Raw genomic sequence first — 24305 nt, 5'->3', positions numbered from 1 at the left:
AGACAGCTACTGTAATAGTAATTACTATATGGTAACTAATAATTGAACACAATCCCCAAAATTTCTTCTGATTTAGGAAAGAGAGTGTTTCTTGAGTGTTTCTTTTAAAGTGTTTTAAAGTGTTTCTTTTAATTTTTAAAGTGTTTAAAGTGTTTCTTTTAATTTGGGAGAATTAGTTCTCCCAAATTCACTGTGTGCTTTGGTTATTGTTAGTTATTGGAGGATACCATTAATTAGTTGAGTTGGATTGGATGACCTGGTTTGCTGGGAAAGACAGACTTATTAGAAAGGTCAGTAATTTATACTACTACAAAAATTCTTTTGTTCAGCCCAGGAATGACCTAGTTTTGCCTTTTCTTTTATATCTCTATGAAACTCAGAGATGCAGAAAGTAGGGCAGGAGATACTGATGAGACATTTGCCCAAATAATGTGGTCAGTTGCTGTTAGGTTATTAACTAAGTTCTTATTCAAGGAACCAGTTATGAAGCTAAAGTAGTGCTGGGGGAGAGAGCCTGTGCACAAGCACAATAATCTGTTAAGAACAGATATTCCTACAAAAGGGGTGACTTACAGTTTGCATTACTTTTCATTTGATATTATTATTGCTGTGCAGATATCTTAAACTGATTGTTTCGTGATGTTGAATGAATTCATTGTAGTCTGGTACTGAGATATGTTTTAGACTGTGGAACTGATAGCAAAGGATGAAAAAATATTTTTCTGTAGTTATAGCAAACCAAACCACTCTGTGTTCTTCCACTGCATGTTTGGAAGTGAAAACCTTTTTGTTTTCTATGTCTCTTGTCAAAAATACAAAGGTTTAGTATGTCAGTGTAGTCTATTCAAATGGAAGGAACCATTTAGATATTTTTTTTTCCTTTAGAGCCTCATCTTTTTCCAGTGCTGTAGCTGTTCCCCCTGGCAAGTTCCAGCTACATTCAAAATACTCAAATAAGATGGTCTGATATGGTTGCCTTGCCTTGTAGGTTTTCACTTATTTATAGGAAGAAATGTTTAAATGGTATTTAGAAGAAATAATGACACAGGGAGTACAAAATACATTTCTTAGTGGTGTTTCTTCCCTTCCTGCAACCTGTTTTCATGCTATGGGTCAGGACTTAACAGCTCTCAAGAGTGTCTGGTTGAATAGTGGCAGGCTTCTAAATCTCAAATCAAGTGCTCTTCAAAGCACCTTACTTCACTTGAGATAAAAACTTGAGGCAGGTTTTTTCTATCTGGCCTATTCATCAAGTATAATCTACTGAATTGTTGACATTTCTAAACACTAAAGGGATTTTAAAGATCTTATTGCTCTAAAGAGACTTACTTGTAGTACAGAATAAAGAAGTGAAATGAAAAAAATACTGACACATGAAAAGTACAAAACTAAATAACTGCTTGAAACAGCTGAAAGCAAATAGCTATAATTTGACATATAGTTTCTTTACAAAACATGTTTTTGATGTAGGAATCTGCTCAAATGTTCAACCCTCCCCCTAACTTTCAGATAATAACAATGTTTGTTTTTAATGAAAATTAGTCACAAAAGTCTTGCATTTAATGTGATACCAGTTTCTGTCATTCATATTTAATATATTTGTTTTCATTTACACTGAGACCTCCTGTCTGAAACAGAGTTGTTTAAAAAGAAATTGGTGTGACCTGTCTTTTAACCTTTCCCCTTCTTATTCTGTGTTTAAAGTTCCTTTAAAGCATGGGTTTCCCATAGAGTGGGCAGAATGACCACTTGGTCACTAATGCAATTTTTCTCTTCTTCTAATAAGTAATATCAATCACTGAATAAAAAATATGCCACCATGAGTTTTCATACCAAAACAGGTGGAGCTAATATTACAGATATTAAATTACACTTCAGGGATTTCTGAAGTCTAAAGATTATTTGGAAGTAACATTACAAAAGGCTTTGTTATCTGGAGTTTTAAACAATAGCCCTGAGTCACAGGGGATTAGTGCTGAAGATATATTAGAATATGGATTATGTACTGTCTACATCCTTACCTGGGAGTTACAGGAACTGAACATACATCCTGTATCAGTGCCAGTTTCAGGGTGAGAAGACAATGATAGCAGAAATAAATTTTATTTTTCTCTTCTGGCCTGCTTTTTGCCTTAGCATAAGGTGTCTCACAGTGGCATTTGCCACTGCAGAGCTGAAGTTTCTAGCTTATGAAAAGCTACAAAAATAAACTGGTCATCTGTTTAGCAGCCCTGGTTTGTAGATGTGCAGGATTTTGTAAACAAGCAATACATTTATCTATCTAAATGATACTTGCTTTTAAAACAGAGGTTAGTAGCAGTAATTTGCACCTACATAGACCTTTTTTATTTCTCTCGCTCTGTTTTAAAGTGATTGAATGATTTGGGTTTCTCCACACATAACAATCCTGCAAAGCAGACTCAGAAAATACCTGTAGCAAAGAAGAGCTTGTCCATGCATGAAAAGCAAAATAATAAAAAAAAAAAGAAAGAGAATCTCCAGAAAATTAGTCTGCTTCAAAAAGCTATTAAATTGTTCCTATCCCTGAAGCTTTACAAATGTGATAATTGTTGTGTTCTGGTCATGTAATATGTTTCTACACGAAGTTGAGGCACTTCCCTGTTGCCAAAGCCCTCATGTCTGGAGGAGGGATGGGTGGGCTGTGGGATAGGGATAATGAATCTTCCCTGTGGGCAGTGCTTGCTCCAGGTCTGAACACCCAGAAATGCTTCAGAGGTGTGCTGGGCTGTCTAGCACTGGAAATTTTCTGATTCCAACTGACTTTAAAAAGTAAATACAGAGTACAGGGCTTGTTCCTGGTATAAAATGATACCCCCCTGCCCCCCCACTAACATTTACTTTTTGAGTTGGCAAACCGGTCATTGAAATGCACTTGTCATGGAGACTTGCCAGTGTGAGTTACCTGTCTTGGAGCAGAGCCTTTCTGTGAAGTGTTGCAATCTATCTGGACAATTTTATCAAGAGGCAGAATACATTTTATCAGTTATTTGGTGCAGTTGCACACCCTCAGTAATGGGTTTTAAATGACAGTATTAATGAATTTTCTGAAATCTGACAGGAACTGAGACAGAAGCCCGGTAAATTATAATGAACTTTACCAGATAGTTTTGCATGCAAACTCAAATATTTGTTTAGGTTTTCAATTTGGCTGAAATTTTAGAGGGTGACAGTAACACTGTAATCCTGGAACAGATGCTTCTGCTCTGAATGCTGCTTCTCCCTCCTCCTCACATACACAGCTTTTGTTTGTACACACAGTGCCTTGAACACTTCTCAAGCTTCCCAGTAGAGAGACTCAAGTTGTTGTAGAGCATCGTGGGCATCATCAGCAACTCTGGAACATTTCCAGCGAGCCATCTGTGGTTTGATATGAAATCTGTACTCCGTGGCATGTTGCAATGTCATTCAGAGAAGGAGTAGACACAGTGGAGGCACTGATTCAGTGAGAAGCTTCATAGAGTTGTAGGACTGAAATCCTCCCCTTGACCTTTTAGACTCCAAGTGAAGAATTTGGTTTAAGCTAGTCACTCAGGTTTCCTGAATAATCAGCAGATATGGACAAGCACTTGCAAGGACAATTCATCTCACCCTAAGTATGTAATGTAGGTTAGACTGAATGGCTGACTTGTAGACAGCTGCAATTAGGTTGAATGAATCCGTCAGGGAAGAGAATGTGACATTTACATCAGCATCCACCCGACTGTCTGAGAGCCCTGGAATTACTCAGACTTGCATCACAGGGCCCACACTCTTACATAAGCTCAGGGAGGAGAAGTTCAGCAAAAAGAACCGATCCACAGGAGAATTGTCCTTGCTTTGAACATAGATGATAACATCAGACTCATGAACTACTGCTTGAATTTAGAACAGTATTTCCCTTCAGATTTAGACAATATATTCCAATCTCGACCATAGCATGCCTAGATTAATATATCTCTTCCTGGCCTCCATCTTTCCCTTTCTTCACTGCATGTTTTCTTCAGCCCTTTGTCACTTAATTTATTTCCCTATGGCTCTTCTCTTTCACTCGCCTTTCTAAACATTACTTTTTCAGTTAGAAGAAAAAAAACAAAAGCTTTGGCATTAATAGAGTATTAATATACCATGACATTTTTCCTTCTGCCTTGATGTTTTGTCTTTTACTTTTTCCTTTTTTGCCCACTTTGTGTGTTCAGACCATAAACTCTTCAAGACAGAGACAGTCTTTCAATTTGATAAGAGCTGTATCAATATTACTGTAGTGTGTTATATAAGTGTTTACTCCAGTTCTGCTTGTAAGATTACCACGGGCTTCTCTGAATTTTGGATCAGACAAGCAGTTGAACACCTGCAGTCCTTGGGCAGCGTATAACCATTACTGATGGATCCATCCCTCTTTATAAAGCAGGGAGCTTCTTCATTATCCAGAGACTCCAGCTAGAACATAAAGCGGGTCTGTTCTGTGGGTGTGTGATTAAGGGCACGTCATGGTGCCAAACACTGGTGGCATTCTCAGGTGTCAGAGAAGGCAAATATTCCTGATATTTTTCTCTTTCACTTGAGTCCCTTCACATGGAACAAATCGTCTTTAACACATGTTGGAGTTTTTCTTTGGAATGAGTTCGTTCGGACAAGTGTCTGTGCTTTCCTTTCCTGTCACTGAAAATTAATAACTGGAGCTGCACATACAGAAACCCACCCATCTCTACTCAGTCTGGAACTGGAACTTCTTCAGCCACTCAAAATACCCCAGGGATGCATTTTACACCAACAGGTACAGAATTGAATTATACTGGTACAAACAAATATCTCTGAACAGCAGCCAGTGTTATAAAACTAAACTTTAAATTCAGACTCATGAATCCAGATTTCTGGTCAGAAAACAGAAACAGTACCATGTGGCACATCCAAATAAATCAGCACAGTTCAAGCTGAATTCTCCTGGATATTATCATATCCCTTCTGTAAAGCAGATACACTGGAAAGATGCAGTGTTCTGAAATGTAAAATGGATTTTTGCAAAATCTATCATACAAAGAGTAGGTTAATTAATGGTTCTTAATTTTGCCATGTGTCCTTAAAAATGCTATTTAAATAATCTGTTTGTACTATTGGAAACCCACAGTAAAACATCACTGTTCTGTAAATGAGGTGAAAGTGAGAATTGCCCTGGTTTTATTTTACTTTCTCTAAGTGATGGAAAATAGGAGTTTTAGAATATTCTCAGTGGTATTATCTGTTCAAATATTCTCGGTAGTATTATCTATCCTTTAGCAGACAGACAGACATATATAGGTAGAAGTTTATTTATCAGTTATTCTTACTGGAAGCCTTCTCTCAACACCTGGTGTTAGCAATAGTTAACATCATGATGGCTTGGGTTGTGCTTCAACTTAAAAAAAAAAGAAATAGGATGTGCATGTGGTAGATGTGATTATTTTAACATGAGTTGATAGATCTGTGGTTTCTTATAAGTCAGTCACAGTTACCTGAAATGTAGAAAATTTCAGAATGCTCTTTTTGAAAGTCAAGTCTTTTGTTCTTTATGACCAGTTTAGAAAATGTATCCATTCCTGTGATCTAAAAATGGTAATGTAGTGTCTGTGAATACAGCGGTACAAGAAGAATCTGAGTTCATGTCCATTATACAGAGAAATAGTTACCTACTCTTTCATCTCCTGAGTTTGCTAAAGTACTGAGCAAATTGCAACATGAACAGGAATATAAGAGATTCATAGTAAATGGTTAAAGAAGTTTGTGTAAGACTGAAATGCAGCTATGGGAGAATAGTTTGGCTCCATTCTCTCCACAAGATAAATATTGTCCATTGTGAGACACCATCATTATTTGTGAACCAAATTTCACAACAACCATATGATTTCTGCCTGACACAGGTCTAGGCCAGTTGGAATAACATTTCTGTTCCTTGCTGAGAGAGCTAATAATGTCTTCAGTGGCAAAGGGCTTATTGTTTAGTCATTGAGAAGTGAACTTATATTAACTCAGAAGTTTTAGGCTTTGTGGCAGTAATAAAATTTTTGTGTGTTTTCATAGCAGTATTTTGCTACATGAGTAGTTACAAAGTTATGTCAATATAAATGATATGTCACTCCAGTAGACTGCATATCATATAAAAGAGAACTAATTTCGTCAGAATACACATATCTGGTGCTTCTCAGTTGGAGAGTTTGGCAAGAGAAGAAGCCAAAACTTGTAGTAACCTCTATGTCAAATATTTGAGAAAAGCCTTTCTCTCTAGAAGAAATTTAGTTTTGTACCTGCACATCTTTGTGCTTATGCTAAGCCCAAAGGTAGAAATTACTACTGGTAGTTATAAGTGAGGTGATAATAAAAAGACATAAAATGGAAAACATAATGCAAGTGGTGGATTGTGGGCACCATAAACAAGGGGAAACAGTAACAGGAGCTCGGCCTTCCTGCTACAGTCTGTTCCCATTCTGTCTTGTGGGGGCTTTATGGAACAGGGAGAGTTCTGCTTCAAAGAGAAGTAAGTAGGATGTAAAGCTCCCCAACTAAGAGTCTGCATCTTTCATTTTCCCAGCATTCCTAAAATTCTTCTCCCCACCCCCCTCTTCCCACTAAACCAAATCCCTTCGGCTTTGGTGACTTCAGTCTTCATGGAGTTGTAGCAAATGGAAGTAGAAGGGATCTAGAGAGGTCATTAACCCATCTCCCTGCCCCAAGGCAGGGCTGCAGCCATAGTAGACTAACAAGCTTTTTTTTTTTTTGGTCAAAGATCCAAATAAATGAATTGTAAAGATTTTTGGGAAGCTTGGGCTCAGTTGTTAAAGCTTCATGTAACTGTTAACAGAGTCACGAGGCTGACTTCAGTGAAATTAACTTTAATATGAATCAAATTAAGAACAAACTGTCACCTCATTTTTAATGAGATTCAGTGACTTTGCATCACTCGTGTTATTATGTATTTTTTGCTATAGTATTACACTTCCAGTAGGTATGAAAATATAATAATCATTTTGGAGTTATATACAGAATTACTTGAGGTTTAGATTTTTGCCAATATACATATATCTGCTTATCACATTGTTGCTAAAAAAATTTGTATTCTTTATTGCTTAAAGCATTTTACAGAAAATGTGATTTTTGTAGCCCTCAATTAATTTTATGAAATTGTGCTGTATCTTGAGTGTCTTCAACCTCAATTGTCTCTGTATAAAAACAGTTCATACAGATACAGATTTCCTCAAATCTGATGAGGAATTTTTGAACTGTTTGGTTTTTATCCTGTGTAGGTGTAATACTGGATTTCACTAGTTGCCTCCACAGTGCAGTGGCAGTAGATTCCTCAGAAGAATGTGTAGCTGATGTCTGTAGCTGTACAGTAATCAGTTCTTTAACGTTATCTCTGGTAGCTAACTCCTTGTTTACCCTGTCACTGGTTACTTAAGTTCAGTCATAGATTTTTACTTTATTTTCAGTTCCTTTCACAGCCAGTTTAAGCATGTGTACTGTTTCTATGCATTTTGTAGCTGAAGTATAAACATCAGGAGAGGTTTTTAGGAAAAATGCTGGTCAGTCCTCTTAATACTGAAGAGAAAAAAGGCTTGGCATTGGAAAATCTGGAGGGTTTATAATAAACCTCTAAAACAATCCCCTTGGTACAGTAAGATACACTGGCAAAAGCACTTGCTAGTATTTTTGTATAGTAGGATTTTAAAAAATAACTTGACCCCAACCAAATGTAGCAGCCCACTGGAAGTTCCTGGAATAGCCATGATGTGGTTCTTTCCATGCCAGTCTTACACAGCAGAGCAGCATCAGAAAACCATCAGTGTGTATCTGGTCCTCTGTGCTGGGACTGGACTCACTGGTTGCTCTGTGTCCCTTCTGAGCTGTCCTTTTACATAATCTCATCTTCCACTTCTACCTTCTTTTCCCTGTTGAGAACAAATGAAGTAATTAGAAGTTTTCTTCAGGCAGAGGGAGGAGCAGGCCCAAAGTATGTAATAAGTTTGTTCTAAAGTGTTTTCCTTTCGTAACACATGCCCTAAAGCTGTGTGCTTAGCTGGGTTCAGTGTAATTGTTCCTACTCCGCAAAGCCTTCCTTTGGGACTGCCCAAAACAGAGCACCACAACTCACACCATGCCCCTTCCCCAGCTATGCTGTGTTCCATAATACCCTTCTTCCAGAGCCACTTATTTCTTCAGCCAGAGAATGAAAATCAGAGTCTGATTGTGAAGATCCCGAGTTTAAACCTTCCTGACAGCCTCCATGGGTGAAAATGCTGTGTGATCATGTAATTAAACACACTGTAATAATGCAGAAACACAATTAACTCTGCACAAAGAAAGTTTATTCCAGCATTCCCTAGTTTTTCACTGATAAACTTCACCTTACATTGATACATTTTTAAGAAGTTATCCCAAGGAGGGTGATTATGGGATCCTATTTTCACTTGCATGTTTACTTTTGCCACATTACGACCATTTTCCCTTAAAATGCTGTTGCCCTGCCGGCTTGCTCTTGGCTATAGAAAGTTTTGTGTTTCTGGAATATTTTAGTGAAAATGTTAAACTATTTAAAATAATTTTATGTCTAGCATTTAGGCCAGGGATGCATTCTTGCTGTCCTGTGAAAACCCAACCTGTTGGGCACACTCAGTGCATTCAGCTTGACTCTTCTGCAGGCATTTTCCTGCTTTTTGGACCCGGTGAGCCACTGCCTGTGCCCACACTCTGGGCTGGGGCACCAGGGCAGAGGAGAGGGGCAGGAAGCAGGAATGGGAAGCAGTGCCAGCAGGAGAAAGGAGGACAGATCAATAATGGGTGAGAAGAAGAGGAGCAGAACAAAATAGGGGATGAGGAAGATGAGGGGTTGAGGCAAGGAGGGGTGGCCTGGTGCTGAATTTGAACCTAGGCTTTAGGAACAGGAGCAGGGCATGGAAACAGAGGCAAGAGGAATACAGGACTGTCAGGGGCAGGAAGGAAGAGCTTGGAAGCAGAAAGCTGAGACCTGGAGACTGCAGATAACTAGAGAAGAGACATTTTTGTCATGAATGCCAGTTGTGGGATGGAAGGAAGGCCTGGACAAGGATTGGGATTGCCACTGTGAGCAAAATCATCCTGATTTTTACCAGACTGATCAGAGAAAGAGAGCTTGAAAGGAATGGAAGTCAGACCATCAGAAATAGCAGAGAAGTCTGTCCACCAGAAAACATCTTGTGCTTAACTAGGACTTTAAATGTGAGTGTTTCTCTGTGGTCAACAAATATCTGTGAAAATGTCTGTTTTGTGGTGCTGGTGTTCCAGAAGGATCACAGCCTGTTCATACCATCACTTACTACCTTAGTTCAAGTGATCATAATGTCCCTATTGGTGCCAAAAATAAAGGCCAGTTGCTAAACCTGTGGATGTAGATGCCATGCAATGAATTTCCTGTTTGTTTGTGGCTTAACATTTAGAATATTTTTAAATGGTGTTAAAATATTTATTAGGATTAATATTTTCAGTGCTATATATGGGCACACAGAAAATTTCTCCGCACAGAAAATATAAGGAATGATATTTTGAAATACCTATGCAGGCTTTGTTCACAGGGAGCATGTGCATGTCCAGTGATTCAGATCTTAATGGCAGAATAATACCCAGTTGTTTTCAAAGGACTCTGGTGTGATTTGTTGTTCAGAACATGTCTGATCTAAGGATGAATGTGGCATATGCAGTGAAATGTGATTCCTGGAGAACCAGTAATTTGTTATAATGTGAAAGTTGGGATTGTAGAGGAATGGATTGTAGAGGAAAAGATTGCAGGAGGAATGTAGAGGAAAATGATTGCAGGAGGTCTCGTAATTAAGACATGGAAGGATATCACGGATATCATGGAAGGTATGATGTGTGTCTCTGCCAATACCACTCTTATTTTGTGCCTCTTGTTTTCTGAGTGCCTGACTTTGGATTCTTGAAAAATACTGAGCACTCAGCTGCAAATGAAGTTAGCGTTTGAACATGTGAAATTCTGCAAAATGCTGAACATTCTGGAAAAGCAAACTGCCTCAGTTTCTGTTTCTGAAATTAGTAGATACCATTTGCTATGTGTTTTATGTGCCTCAATTCCCTGTCTCTAAAATGGAGGTAACTTTGCTGCCTCCTCTCACAAGAATATTAGGAAAATAACACAGTTGGTATTTGTGAAGCATTCAAGTGCTATATGCTGACATGTGCTATTGAAAAGCCATTCTGTCTTCAGAACAAGGTTTGAATAGTGTACAATAAATATGTCAGAAAAGTTCAGAGTAAACAGTGACAAGAAAATAAAATACTGAATAGCCAGTCACTAAATGACTAGCCAGTCACCAAATGAGCAGTGTGCATCCTCTTCACTGAAGAAGATGGGGGAACAAGAGTACATGCCTGTATCACGAAATTCTGTATCATAACAAGTACATCTGTAAAAACCGAATTCACTTCCAGCATCCAATCTGAGGATCTTTAATTTTTTACTTTTCCTATTTAAGGCTTTGCAGATTTATAAACATTCTTTTGTCTATTTTCTGTTTAGAATATATATTAGCAAATGAACACAGCATTGACCAAATGACTGTGTAAATGTAAAAGGTTTTTTTCTTTTCTGACCACACTTTTAAGTCCAGGGTGGTGTGGCAGGGTTTTTTGCAGTTGTTCCCTGTCTATGATATTTAGTCAGTCCCTGCTTAAGATGAATTTGCTGAGCCTTGGTTCTGTTAGCTCTTCATCACCTTGCTCAGAATCCATTTGGCAGACTTGGCAAAGGGTCAGTAATTGCAGGAGGACGGCAGTGCTACGACATGTTCCCCAGAGGAAGCTGCCTCTCCTGCTCCCGGTGAGGGCACAGAGATGCTAACAGAGAGTGGGAGAAGGTTGGATTCCTTCACTTGTCTCTCCACCTCCCACATCCCTCTTACCCTGCACCCTGCCAGCAGAGTACTGTACACTTTTTAAGAAAGAAAATGGGATTGAGAGATCTGCCAAGTGCTCCCCTGTACTTCTTCTGCTCCTTTGCTTTTCAGTGGTTACAGCCCCTCCCATACAATCCAAGTTGTACATTGGCTCTCCCCAGCAAACGTTTTGCTCAGCAGCCAAAGGAGATAGGCTCGTGCCCTGTTTGTGCTGTGTTGAGGCAGAAATGAGGTGTCACGGGCTACAGGCCACAGCCACAGCCAGGCTTAACCTTCTTTGGAGTAAGGGGACAACTGTGAGTGAAGGATTCTCTATCACAGCACTGGTTTAATACAGTGAAATGTCAGAGCTGCAGAGTTACTGTGTGGTATTTACAGGGAGTGGGGGTTGATATGTGAGCTGTGCTTCACAGGCAAAATGCTGTCAATAAATACACGTCTTTCTCCTATTCCAGCACTGGGGTATGGCATCTCACCCTGGACACAGGCTTTCCTACTCCTCATGCATTGCTTTATGCATTTCCTTCCCTTGGAGAAAACAACAACACAGTTCTTCTCCCAGTGCTGCCCACAGCCAGGAGTAGCCAGTAGTGGGAAGCCCTTGGGAGCATCTCTCAAGTTATGCCAAATTGCACAGTCTCAAAACCAGCAAGGAATTCAACAGTCAGCTCACTGTAAATTCAAAGATTTCGTATGCTTTTTAATTGAATTCTTATGATACAAAATTTCCAAAAGCATTGAGTAAAAGGAAGCTGTATTTATATGTGATAAAAGCAAATATGTAGCAAAGGCTGAGAATAAGGATAGTCCACACAGCCTCATAATACAGTTTTGCAGCCACTACTGTTCCTCTGTTCCCTTCAGAGGCATGTGCAGTTTAAAAGAACCACCCAGTTTAGCCTTTGACTAATAAATCTTTCAAGAAATACGCTCCTTCCATGATACCAGTTTCATAAATTATTGCACTGTGCCGAAGACACTCCAACTGTCTCATCTGACCAGCTTTCAGTGCCTCACTATGACCAAAAGCAAGCTGGTAATTAAGCAACTAAAGCCTCAGTTTTACATTAATTTTCACCTTACTTTACAAAAGCTAAATGGTAATGTCATGTCTTTTATATATCTCCCGTGTAAAAGACCCTCAGAGGGAGGGTGGACGTATTTTTGTCATGGTTGCAAAATAAGGTTTCTTGTGCAAGGACCACGTGCTTGTGGGCAGCCATGTAACCTGTGTCTCTGTTTCCCCATCTGTAAACTGGATTTAATGTTCCTACAACTCACTGGGGAGGGCAGGCTTTGATTAACATATATGATTGCCTTATACAAATGCAACTACTGTCACTGCTTGGTTTTATTAGCCCCTATCAGTAGAATATGAAGAGGAAACATCTAGCAGAATAATGTGCAACCAGGGTGAGCCCTCTCCATCTTTTGACCATCCCATAATTTATTTTCAGACTCTGTCACCATGTGTCCATATTTAAAATAAAACTATACTTACACTGTAGTGCTATAATTTGATGTAGAGGTTGACATGCAGACAAAACACTAGTTTTTAAAGGAAAAATGCCCATATATATAATTAAATACCTTGAGCAAATTTGTATTTTGTTTAGAAAATTTTCATAAGGAAAAAATCTATTCCAATTTACAGAATCCAATGTATTGAAAACATAAAAAACTGTTGCCAGGTCAGCCTAGAAGAGTGTCTGGGAAGTGCTTTATTTGTGCGAGTAAACACGGATCAGTCAGGAAAAATACTGCATTTTGAAATATGCTGTGCAAAATGATTTCTACTGCATTTATTTTTTTTTCCCCTTGTTTTTCTCTCTCTCTCTCTCTTTCTTCCCTCTCTCTCCCCGTCTCTCTCTCTCCCTCCTGAAAATCTCCTGCCACAGCGGCTGCATTTGCCTCCAGACTTGTCAGACACAGTGAGCCGCGCGAGCAAACAGGATCTGGCAGGATCCGCCAAACTGCTGAGCTCAGGATGTGGTGCGATGGCCATCGGCAAGAAGCACCTGGACTTCTAGTGATTTCTACTTAGCAGTTTCACTCAGATTTATGTGACACTCTAATTATGAGTGTTAATGACTTATATAAATATTTTTCTTAGTGATTTGACCCAGCAGTCTTTAAAAATAAATGTTGTCATATGATGCCTTCCTTTCCTTTTTTTTTTTTTTTTTAATGTTCTGGTTTCTTTGTACTAATTTTGGTCTTGTTTGGATTTTGCTTAAAGCTTCAGTTATGTTGGGTCCTGCCATTGTTCTGCTCTAGTAGAAACAGGGAGTATTTTGTTCCTTTCCTTAAAATACAAAAACTGTGATAACCCTTTCATTTCTATTTTTTTTTTACATTAAAAATAAATTTTTCCCAAAAGAATTTTTATATACTTACATATAATATTTTGTATGAATACTGAGTTGGATGGTTTATTGAAATAAAGGAATGGAACTAAGCAATTCATTGTCATGTGTTATTCAAAAAGCAAACTGCACACTTTTAAAAACATTCATTTCTGTAATTGAAATACCATTCTTAAATTTCAGGAAATCCCTACGTCAGTTTATTAAATAAGTAATAATAAATTTAGAATATATAAGATAGTTGTTATTTAATGTGCCAATAATTGAGAAGGGGGGGGGGAGGGCATAAATCAGAATATATTATAGATAATTACTTTGCCTTATGTCTTACTACATGCATTAAAGTGCACTTGAATGGGATTTCCTAACCAGAGAGGAAAGAATTCATTTCCTTATGTAGTTCAAAACAGTAATCCTAAACAATTGAAGTCAGCACTATGAAATTATGTCAACAGACATAATTCAAGATTGAAATTCAAACCGACAGCTACATTAATGCTGGGAAACCAGAAGAGTGCATTTGAGCTCAGGGAAGGATATCACAGCGAGCTGGTCTAAAGCAGCCAGAATATACAAGTAATTCAGGCTTTTGTACCCTCAGATATGCCATTTGTGAACTTCTAACTGTTCTGTATGTATCCCTGTGTCTCTCTCATCAAACAAAGGAACAGTAAAGCAAAGCTGACCTGGGAATTAAAGCGGTTTGCATTCTTTCTTCTGAGGCTGACTTCCATTTTGAAAGGTAATATCATCTTCTCTGCAGAACTTCCAAGCTACCCAGCTGTAAGATTGCATTACACTTTCAAAATTTAGTCTTTGTAATAGAGTATTACATGGCTGGAGTGAAACTGAGTCTTCAAAGAACATGTTAATAGGATGCAATAATGGTAACATATTTTGATGGGTTTGGAACCAAGACTGGGGAAGTGGTTTGCTTTTTTTTTCCCTGCAATCCAGGTTCTACTTTATTTTTTTCTTGACAACGCTGTGTAAAACAAAGACATAGCTTTTAAAACTGTCTAACTAATATGATGATTGTCAATCACTTAAAAAACTCCACTGTAGCATAAACACATACTGTATACAGCTTTTATTCTGAATTAGAATAATTGAATCAATGACAGTGATTTGCCAGGATGTCAAATCTATCCATCATATCCTGTCACTACCAGTTTATTTTTTGTGATCAAAATCAAAAAGACTACTATTTTGTCATCAGCTATTTCATTAGTAGTAACAATCAGGTTTTCTCTTCCATATTTTTTAGATATGCCTGTTATATTTTTTTATTTCTAAAGACACAAATCCTTTTTAAATCTTTTCAAAATAAAGTTTCAGAACTGAACTGTCAGATTAGTGAAGGAAAAAGACATCTACTTTCCTATGCCAACATATTTAAAATATTATCATTGATGTCTCAAACATTTTTTTTCTTTTTGTATTATGTGTAACACTGAATGGAAGTTCTCATTAGATACATAATTGTGCCTTTTGAAAGCGTGAAATAATTTAAGTACTTAGGATAAAGTGATTTCTAACAAAGATGAGGTTTTACATAGCACGTCTTTTTAATGTAAATAACACAAAACACGGTATTTCTTTGTGGAATATAAAGTCACAAGGCATATAAATTGCTGCCAACATATTTAAATAGGTCATTGGCTTAGCATACAGGGGAGAAAATATCATGAAAGTCACAGCCCCATTTCTAGTTATTACCTGAAAATTGTTAGTGAGCAGCATGTGTATCCCACGTGTGTATCTGTCTGTATGTGTGCCCTGTGCATCTGTAAGGCATCCATTTCAAAAACTTCAGGAGGGTCAGATTAAAGCTGACAAGTATTTTGAGTAATAAAAGGAACTCCTCCTGCAAATCTGCATTCGTTTGGGTTTTTTTCTGAGTCACTAAATGTGCTTTGTAAAGTAAGTGTTAGAGAATGCAGATGCACGGTGGTGTTTACCTAAGGCAAAGACATGGAGCAAAATTTGTCTTTTCTTCCAAAATCTCCTATCAGTTACAACATGTGACAGTGACTTGACTAATCCAGCAGGCTGATAGGTGAGACAGAGCTTTGTATTGCTACCTGATAGCATGTAGAGAGAGGGTAGATAGAGTGTAGATATGGGGTAGATAGAGTGTAGATACAGTGTGGATAAAGTATCGATTTCATTTGTGGCACCACCAGCAGTTTTGACTTGGGAAGCCAGAGAAATGTTTACCTGGTGATTTTCTGTGCCTGTTACCCATAACCACTCTGTGCCTGTCAAGCTCCAGTGTCCAAAACATCCTTCTTCAGCTCTGTCTTCCCTTGACTTGAAGACAAATATTTAACTAAGGGGAGCAGCTCAGGTAATTGAAGAATGGGCACAGCCTCTTCTGACAGGCTGTGGCAATGTGCTACCAGCTCCTTTTGGCATCTCCAGAGGCCCCTTGCTGGCTTGGATGGAAAGTCTGTGCCATCCTCACTTGTGCTCAGAGGGCTCCTCTCTGCAGAGATTGCAGAATGAGAGGGTTTTGTTTACTGCATTTTTTTTAAGCAGAACTTCCTACTTTTTAGCTGGCTACAAACTGAAACCACCAAACTCAGCAGGGAAACAATAAATTCATCCCAGTGAAGATGTTCCCAATTCAGCACAAGAACCTGATCTTTACAGAATTGTGACACACAGTCAAGAAAGCAGTAATGAAATTTAAAACGTTGTGCCTTTAATATGTCAAATAAGAATTCTTTATATAATTTCTGTTGTGTTGAGGTTTTCAAAATATAAGTATTTGGAACATGAGAAGAATATTTTCATAGATAAGTCTTTCTCTCTTTTTGTAAAGACATTTCAAAAGCAATTTCCAGGGTACAGCTGAATTCGATTTTCTGTAACAGTAGCTACAAGCATCTGAAAATTGGCATTCAGCTACTCCAGATTTGATACTTGTGGCAGTACACAACTGGTTTAATATTTAAATTTAATATTAAGCAGTGATACTGTTCCAAACACAGCTTTTGGGAAAGTGCAAAAGCCTAACTTACAAAAATCTTCTACCCAGCCAGTATTGGAAGGTGAACTGCTAATCAAGTTTTTCCTGAAACCACAAGGTTGTAACACATCCAATTAAAAATGTGGGTGTACTACAAGTACTGAACTCAAACACACACACTCACATGTATTAAACAAGTATTTCTCCAGGATCATATATTAGAAATTTAGTTAAAGTGTTCTTTTGCCTGCACTGGAGAAACATCATAACTACAGAGCACAACAGAAATAGGAAAGAAGATGCTTTTATGCCTTTAAGAGATGGTGGAAGCAAGTCCTATCTCCCATGCCACCTCTTTATTTTTTATTTTCTCTTGTGAGCTACGTGAGTGCAAGACCTGCCTATATTTCTTTTTTTTAATCACACTAAGCACATGGTGGTGCTTGTTCAATAATAAATGTACCTGTGTAGAAAAAAAGAATTAAAGTGAATCCTCTTCATCTTAGGGAAAAAAGACATCTCAAATGGCAGGGGAGGAGAAGGAGGGAAGGAAACAAAAATTCCACTATCCTTTTTTTTTCAGGTTCTAGTTATTATAAGTAAATGTTAGGCTCTTTTTCTTTTCCCAAAAAAAATGAGAAAAAGACCCCTGTATTTCAGCATCTGAGTACACAGATCTTCCAGGATTGTTGGGCATCAAGCATCCTGGAGCATCTGCTGAAAACTTGGCTGCTTATTTAGACTCTGCCTTTAAACAATTTTGAAAGTTACCAGGCACATCCAACTAATTTACAGACCTCCTGTTCATATCAAAACGAAGACATCTTTTATGTTTTCAACATTTTATTGCATGAGGATTTTCTGGACCTGCAGAACTTAATCTGAAAAGTCTTCCAGAGAAGTCAGTGATAGTTTAGCCCAGGAGAAACCTGCTGTGGTAAGGCCCAGAGGATCTTTTACAATTTAGCAGATCTAGAGAATTTTTAACTGCATATTCCTCTGTATATTAAAAAAATGTATTTTAATGTCTTCTGGCACTGAAGATGAATGTAAAATCCATAATATAGCAAGAATGTTTTTTAAGAAAAGTCTTTATGCTGGCAGAGTTTGAGTCTGAATGTTCATGCCCTCAGAATGTTCTCAGCACTTTCAGTGTCAGAGGAGTTCTCTTAAAAGTCTTGAAGTGGGTGAATTTTGGTGCACTTTCAGATACTTCTTTTGAAGGCAAGTTGAAGCAGATGCACTAAAGAAAGCTCTTGCTGAAATTCCACCAGGCTGGACTTAGAGAAGAACAGAAAGGATGAATGGATTGGATTTAGATATGAAATCAAGCAGTTTTCAGTGCCTATATTTTGAGATAGTTTATTGTGTGGAGAAAGAGCTGTAAACTTGTTTAAAATATATTGCTTGAGTGAAACTTTTCAGCAGTTCTTAGAATGCATTTATTTAATGCAAAGTATGTCAGAGCTTCTGCTCATAGGCCAGGACTGTTTGTGCAGGGCCTGGAACTTGCATGGCTACGAAACAAGTTTGGCTTCCTGACCTGTTTTAAATCAGTAGGACAGGGATCGTTCTAGCAGGACTTGACACCAGTTGTAGCTCCACTGTCTCCAGCTCGCAATCACAGCTGGAAACTGCAGCTGCAGCAGTTCATTCCTGGCCAGTGAAGTTTTAGTGCATCCATTTCCTTTCTGGGCACATTCAACATCTCTGTGGATCCAGCAGGTGAACTGGTCAGACACAAAGGTATCTCTGCTATCCATCTGTGAAAGTCCTGCCACCAGCATGGCCTTGCACTTGGAAAAGGTGAACTGATTACAGAACCACGGGATGGGTCAGGCTGGAAGGGACCACAAGGAGTCATCTGGTCCAGCATCCCTGCTCAAGCAAGGCCACCCCAGAGCACACGGCGCTGGATTGTGTCCGAATGGTTCTGGAATGTCTCCAGTGAGGGAGACTCCACAGCCTCTCTGGGCAGCCTGTTCCAGTGCTTCATCACCCATGCAGGAAGGAGGTTCTTCCTCATGTCCAGGTGGAGTTTCCTGTGCATCAATTTCTGCCCGTTGCCTCGTGTGCTATTGCTTGGCACCATGGAAAAGAGCCTGCTCCATCCTCTGACCCCTCCCTGCAGGCACTGACAGACATCGACAGGGTCCCCTCCCAGCCATCTCTCCTGGAGGCTGAACAGGGCCAGCTCCCTCAGTCCATCCTCATAAGAGATGCTCCAGTCCCTTTATCATCTCTGTTACCCTCCATTGGACCCGCTCCAGGAGCTCCTCATCTCTCTTTGTCCTGAGGAGCCCAAATCTGGACACAGCACTAACGAATAAAACAACTCAGCCAAGACCAGACGGGGAGTGACAGAGAGAGGAAAGCGTTTGGAAGACTTCTTCAGCATGATGAAATTTCCATTTATGGTGCTTCTCAGCCTATGTCCACGACAGTTCAGCAATTTTGGAAAATTACTTGAGTGAGAAGGATTTTGACAGCACACTCGTGGAGATGGTGGAGTAGTAAGTCCATCTGTGTGGGAGATTGTGTGGGAGTCTCCCAAAACCAGGGGGTTCATCCCAACTCACCAAGGTTCGTGGTTGAGGAGCTTCAAACATTGTTATTGATGCTCTGGCTTCAGACAAGCAAATACAACTTGTCCCAACAGGACAGAGGGAAAGAGGATGGAAGCATAGGCAGAGTGGAGGGAACCACAATTACTTCAGGAGGATTATTTTGCAGTCCTTGACTGTGTATGTCTCATGAAATTTTAAATATATCCTAGCCCAAACAGGTGTAAACCAACAGCAGTTCATGCAGAGCAATTGAATCATAACTCAAAAAATCATCAGAACCAACAAAAACTTAGTTTAAGTAAGAATCTAAGGGTTTGAATATGTACTTTGCAAAGTAACAGTGTTGACTTAAATTCAGAGAAATCAAAGTGGACAACTTGCTTATTTAAAAGCAAAAAAAAATTATAAAATTTAAATGATGGGATTTTTACTTAATCCAGTCTGACAGGGGAAGTTTTAAAAATAAATAAACCCTCCCCTGCAGTATTTGAAACACAAAGCTGCAGCATACAGAGTATGAATCCAACTTTGCCAAGTAAAGTCTAAAGGGTAAAACACAAACAGTTACAGAGAGAAGTATAGATTTTCTTCTCTCGTTATAAATCAACATATTTATTGTAACAAGATGAACATGTTTATCTGCTGTATGCAGTTCCATGTAAATCAGAGTCCTTCTGTTGATCTGTAAGTAATTTCTGTGGAATAACTGTTCATAAACTTCTCAAAATCCATTGGTGTAGGCCTGACCTGAAGGAGGTTATCTGTGAATCTGCAAACTTCTCTGGTGCAGCTGGAAAAGCTTGTATGTCCCAGGAGAGGAAGAGCTGCAATTTGCAGCCCTCACCAATTTTACCTGCCAGAGTGTACGTGAGGTCTGTCAGGTGCCCGGAGGCAATTGCAACCTCTACTGGAGGATTCCGTGCAACTTATAGCTCCTGTCAGGACCTGAAGGTAACAAGGATCCTCCTGGGTCACTCACAAAACCTCTGCTCACCATCTGACATACCTGCAATTCAATGTAGGAGGTGAGGCTCCAGCACCAGGGACCTCTACCAGCCCAGCAAAATCAGTATCGTGGTCCTTTGTGGGGGCAAAGCAGCTCCAGCACACAGCCCACCAGCATCAGACACACGTTTTCAAAATCATGATCCTCTCACTGGGGATATAACCAGGAAGGGGAAAGGGAGGAGTAGAGAAGGCCCTGAAATTCTCAGTGTGCTAAAACGTAGTCATCAGAGATTCATAGCAAAACTTGAGGGAAAGCAGGTTTCTTGGAGACTTTTCTCCAAAGGGCCACCTTCCAAAGAAACAACAGGGGTTCTGGCAGCTGGAGGTTTCATGGAAATCTACAGCACATCAGCAGTACGTATTAACAGACTGATCAAATGCTTTCATTGCTTTGAGGTTTCATTTCTGCAGACCCTATGAAAACACCTTCATCTTCCACATGATCGCTTTGGCAAACTATCTTCGGATAGTGAGCTATCCAGGGTAAGCTACCCTAACTGTCTGCTGATACACTGGGGTTTTCTTTCTTTCTTCACAGCTAAGAGAATGCTGGGGGAGGAATTAATTTAAGATATGTTCTAAAGCAAGAACTTGCCAACCTGGCTCCTATCCAAACTGTAATATCTTTACTACTGTGCATCTCATGCCGGTTCCTCCCACCTCTGCTACTTTCTCAAAGTAACGTATGTGAGAGACTAAACAGTATGTGAGAGTTTCTAAACAGTAACGTATGTGAAAGACTACCCTAACACCATTCTCCAGCATTAATCAAAAAGGAGCTATACTCCATGCCTTATTTTCCACCCAAAGAGGAGGAACATGTTTTCTGGCTCCACCACCCTGGGCAGTGCAGGGCTTTAGGGGTTCCTGCACTCTTCAGCCAGAGAAACACTCCCATGTGAGAGTCCTTGTCCATGGCAAGACATGGAAATACTCCCTCTCTGAACGAGGCCAAACAGCCATCACAGACTCCACTCTCGCACCCATAATTCACACACCCGTTTCTAATTGGGGAGGAGGGTTGTTTCGGGTGTCTGTAGGTGCCAATCACACTTCTGATTAGAAACAGGGCAGTAGGAGCTCATTAAGAAAGCATCGTGTCAAAGAAGAGCTATTTTAAAAGAAGATCCTACACCATTCCCGGAGCAGAGGAGGTTTATCAGCTGCATGTGTCACAATGCTCAACTGCTTAAACTGAGGACAAGAGCAAAGGGAAATGAACTGGGAAAAAAACCATAAAACCATACATTTTCAGTTTTTGCAGTGCTGTTTTTACCATGGAAAAGTAGAACAAATTTAAACTTTAGCATAACTCTACACTGCACATATTACCCAGAGAAAGGGAGAAAATGTATTTTAGTCAGTAATACCAGAAAAATCAATAAAAAAAAAAAAAAAAGCCAGACACCTTTGGCTGTTGAAAGTGAATGAAATAGGGCTTCCAATGGCTGGAAAGCCTGGGGGAGGCAATGTGTTATCAGTCCCAGGTCATTGTCTGCTACTGTAATCTTGCCCCCACAGATAAATCCCATGTTAGGCTGCCTAAAGTGAACCAGCCCATGGGGGCATTTTCCTCACTTTATAAATAAAAAGCCTAGCTAAAAAGAGGGGAAATCCCCTTCCAGTGCTCCAGCCTGGGTGAGAAAGCAGCTCTCCCTGCCTCCTGCAGCAGGGCACATGCTGGCTCGTGCTTACCTTTTAAAAACAATTAAAGCCGGTGTGTGCTCGGTGCGAGGCAGCTCCAACACGTGTGGCACCCATGCATGTCTGCTTCGCCATCAGCATATATGGCTCATCATCTGTCTGCTCTGAACAGTAACTGTTAGGTTAGCAGCCTTTTCACTTGTAAATGTAAATATTGTATCTAGAACACAATATTTGAAACACAAAATACAGTGTTATTAAGACAGCACTCACACATCAATTCTTGTGTGACTATAATTTGTGAAATGCCTTAGGAGGGGCTTATAAATAAAGTATAAGGTGTTATTATGAAATACATTTTAACCAAATGCACAGAAATGTCTCATTCCTATTGAAATCAATAGCAAAACTCCCACTAATTTCAGTGGTAAAAAGAGGAGACCCTTGGAAATTGCTGTGTTATACTGAGCAAATACGCCACAGCAGATTTCAGCCTTCACTAGTAAATACAGCTCTGGAAGAAAAAAGGGGGTGAAAATGGGTATTAGAGGCTGTTCGGAGCACGCTGAAGATTTTCGTTCCCCAATCCTGCTGCTGGTTGCGGTGCCTGGTGAGGCAGCACGTCCCCATGCAGCCACGCACCACCCCCTTGCCCGCTCGCAGCGGTGCTCCCAGGCTGCTTGGGCGCTGCGGCTGCTCCGGGGCCTCGCCTGGCCCCCAGGTAGGAGCCGGGATCCGGCACCGGGGCTGGGGCGTGGGACCCCCGCTCGCTCGGCCCCAGCCCACCCGGGGAGATGCCCCTTGGCTGGGCTGCCCGTGACCCGCAGAGCCCCCGGCGCGCACGGCAGCGGCTCTGCGGGCAGCAGCGCTCGGGGCACCGAGTGCCCCGGCTTCTTCACGATGTGCAGCCAGCCAGAGACTTTTCCCCGCCGACCTCCTTCCATAGGGCGCGATAAGGAGCCAGTGAGCCAGAAATGTCTCCTCTCCGCCACGGCCAGCCAGCCTGTCACTGAAATGATCTCAAGGTCCATCCGCGCACACACGGCTTTGTCGCATGGCTGCGAAGGCGCGGGGGCGCAGCCCTCGGCACAGCCTGCCAGAGAAAGGCTTCAGAAGGGCTGGCGACAGCACGATGGAGGCCACCGGCGGCTGGACCACGGGCGGTGGAGCTGCAAGGCCGGGAAAAGCCAGGAAGGGCAGGGAAGAGCTATGGGGAGCTGCCTCTGCCCGCACATCGGCACCTGCAGAAACAGCAACCAGCGCACAAAAGTTGTCGGGGGAGGAGGGGATGGGAAGCTCTTTTCCGTTCCTGGTTGAGCAGAAGTTGGCATTTCGGTAACAAACTACATTAGTAGGTATAAACACGGTAATTAGCTATAGAAGTGCTGGGTTCGTACCTGTAATTAATTGTTCCCGGAATCAATTTAGCTATGTGAGAAGGGACCTGCCTGTTGTGGTGTTTAATGCAATCTATCCCTTTCTTATAAATACATAATGTGCAGGTCTAATAAAAACATATACTAAAAAAATTAAAAACTGATGTTTCTTTGATATTTGTGAATGGATGACTTCCAGGTAATTAAAATTACATTATGCTGGGATAACAAATATACTTAAAACTGACCAGTACTAATTAAAAAGAAACCTGAGCTCATTTTTGCTTGCTTTAGGCTCTTCATTTTAATAACTATCATCTCATGCTTTGAGCAAAGCTGCTCTTTTTCTCTAGAGGATTCAGAGTTTACATGCATTTAATCTCATCTGCAGCATTGCAACTACCTCAGCAGCATAGCCCTGCTACCCGAAGTCTCCAGCGAAGTGCTATCTGCAGTGACAAATATGCCAAAAGGAAAACATAATCAGCCTAGATGGTATCTTTGCTTTACAAAGACTGCTTGTGATGCCTGTGCTTTGACTCAAAACTCCCTGCACATTGGCTTTTTAATCATGAGATCCCTTTTTCAGCACAGCATCGAGAGTAACAACTGCAGCACAATGAGCCAGCTTCATAGATATGGGAATGTTTAGATTTCCCTGCCAGTGACTAAAGGCCTTTAGCTTTCACTAGCCAGTCCCAGCTCGCATTGTTGTTGCCTGTTGATTTGTCTTCTCTCATTATTCCTTGACATGCAGCTCTCCACCCACGCCCACACTAACAACCCTCACACAAAGCGCATTGAGGTATTAACCAGGTTACAAGTTCAATGGAAAATTACACTAAGATTGTGCTGTGTGGCAATATAAAGGGATGGCATTCACTCTCCCAAAGAGCCTGTTAAAAACACAGCTGGGTTGTTTTTTCCCTTTTAAGCATCCTAACAAAAACAATTTTTCGAAGTCAGGGATGTATATCTGGGTGTATGTGTGTCCATCCGTGCTTTAGGTACAATGACAACAGACAGACACAGGCGTGCACTGCGCCTCCACCACTGACTGGCACGGTGCAAACTCCCCTCTGGAAATTCTGCCGGATTCTGGAGTTCATTTAGAGTATCCCCAGAAACCCGAGCTAAATAAACAACCTCCTCCTGCTCTCAGCTGCAATTAGATACGTGAACCTATCTTCTTTTTGTTAGCCCAAATTACGGGCTGGTGGAAGGGCTGAAAGTCTATAAAAACGTTTCTTAAGAACCCCTCCTTACTGAAAACTGAAAATAAAATCAAAATAAAACTTAATGAGATTAACCTAACACAGTAACAAAATTTGCAACACCACACTATAAGGTTAAAAAGAAAATAGTATAATAAAGGAAATACAAAGGCTTTGGCATGGTTTTTACAATCAACAATGGTTAATCTTGATATGTAGTTGTGAACAACTTCAAAACAC

At 40.2% G+C, this 24305-nt stretch overlaps 1 protein-coding gene across 1 annotated transcript in view; it reads left to right on the top strand.

The window, feature by feature from the left end:
* ELP4 (elongator acetyltransferase complex subunit 4) overlaps window positions 1-13378 on the top strand; it is a 136647-nt gene extending 123269 nt beyond the window's left edge. The window contains exon 10 of the mRNA XM_032113188.1: window positions 12815-13378. Within this exon, the coding sequence (XP_031969079.1) occupies window positions 12815-12946 (132 nt within the window). The 3' untranslated portion in view covers window positions 12947-13378. The remainder of the gene's footprint in view (window positions 1-12814) is intronic.
* The last annotated feature ends 10927 nt before the right edge of the window (window positions 13379-24305 follow it).

This window comes from Corvus moneduloides, chromosome 6 (assembly GCF_009650955.1).
Source record: "Corvus moneduloides isolate bCorMon1 chromosome 6, bCorMon1.pri, whole genome shotgun sequence".
In the NCBI taxonomy this organism is placed as follows: Eukaryota; Metazoa; Chordata; class Aves; order Passeriformes; family Corvidae; genus Corvus; species Corvus moneduloides.
The sequence above is the reverse complement of the archived record's forward strand: the minus strand, read 5'-3'. Positions and strand labels throughout refer to the sequence as shown.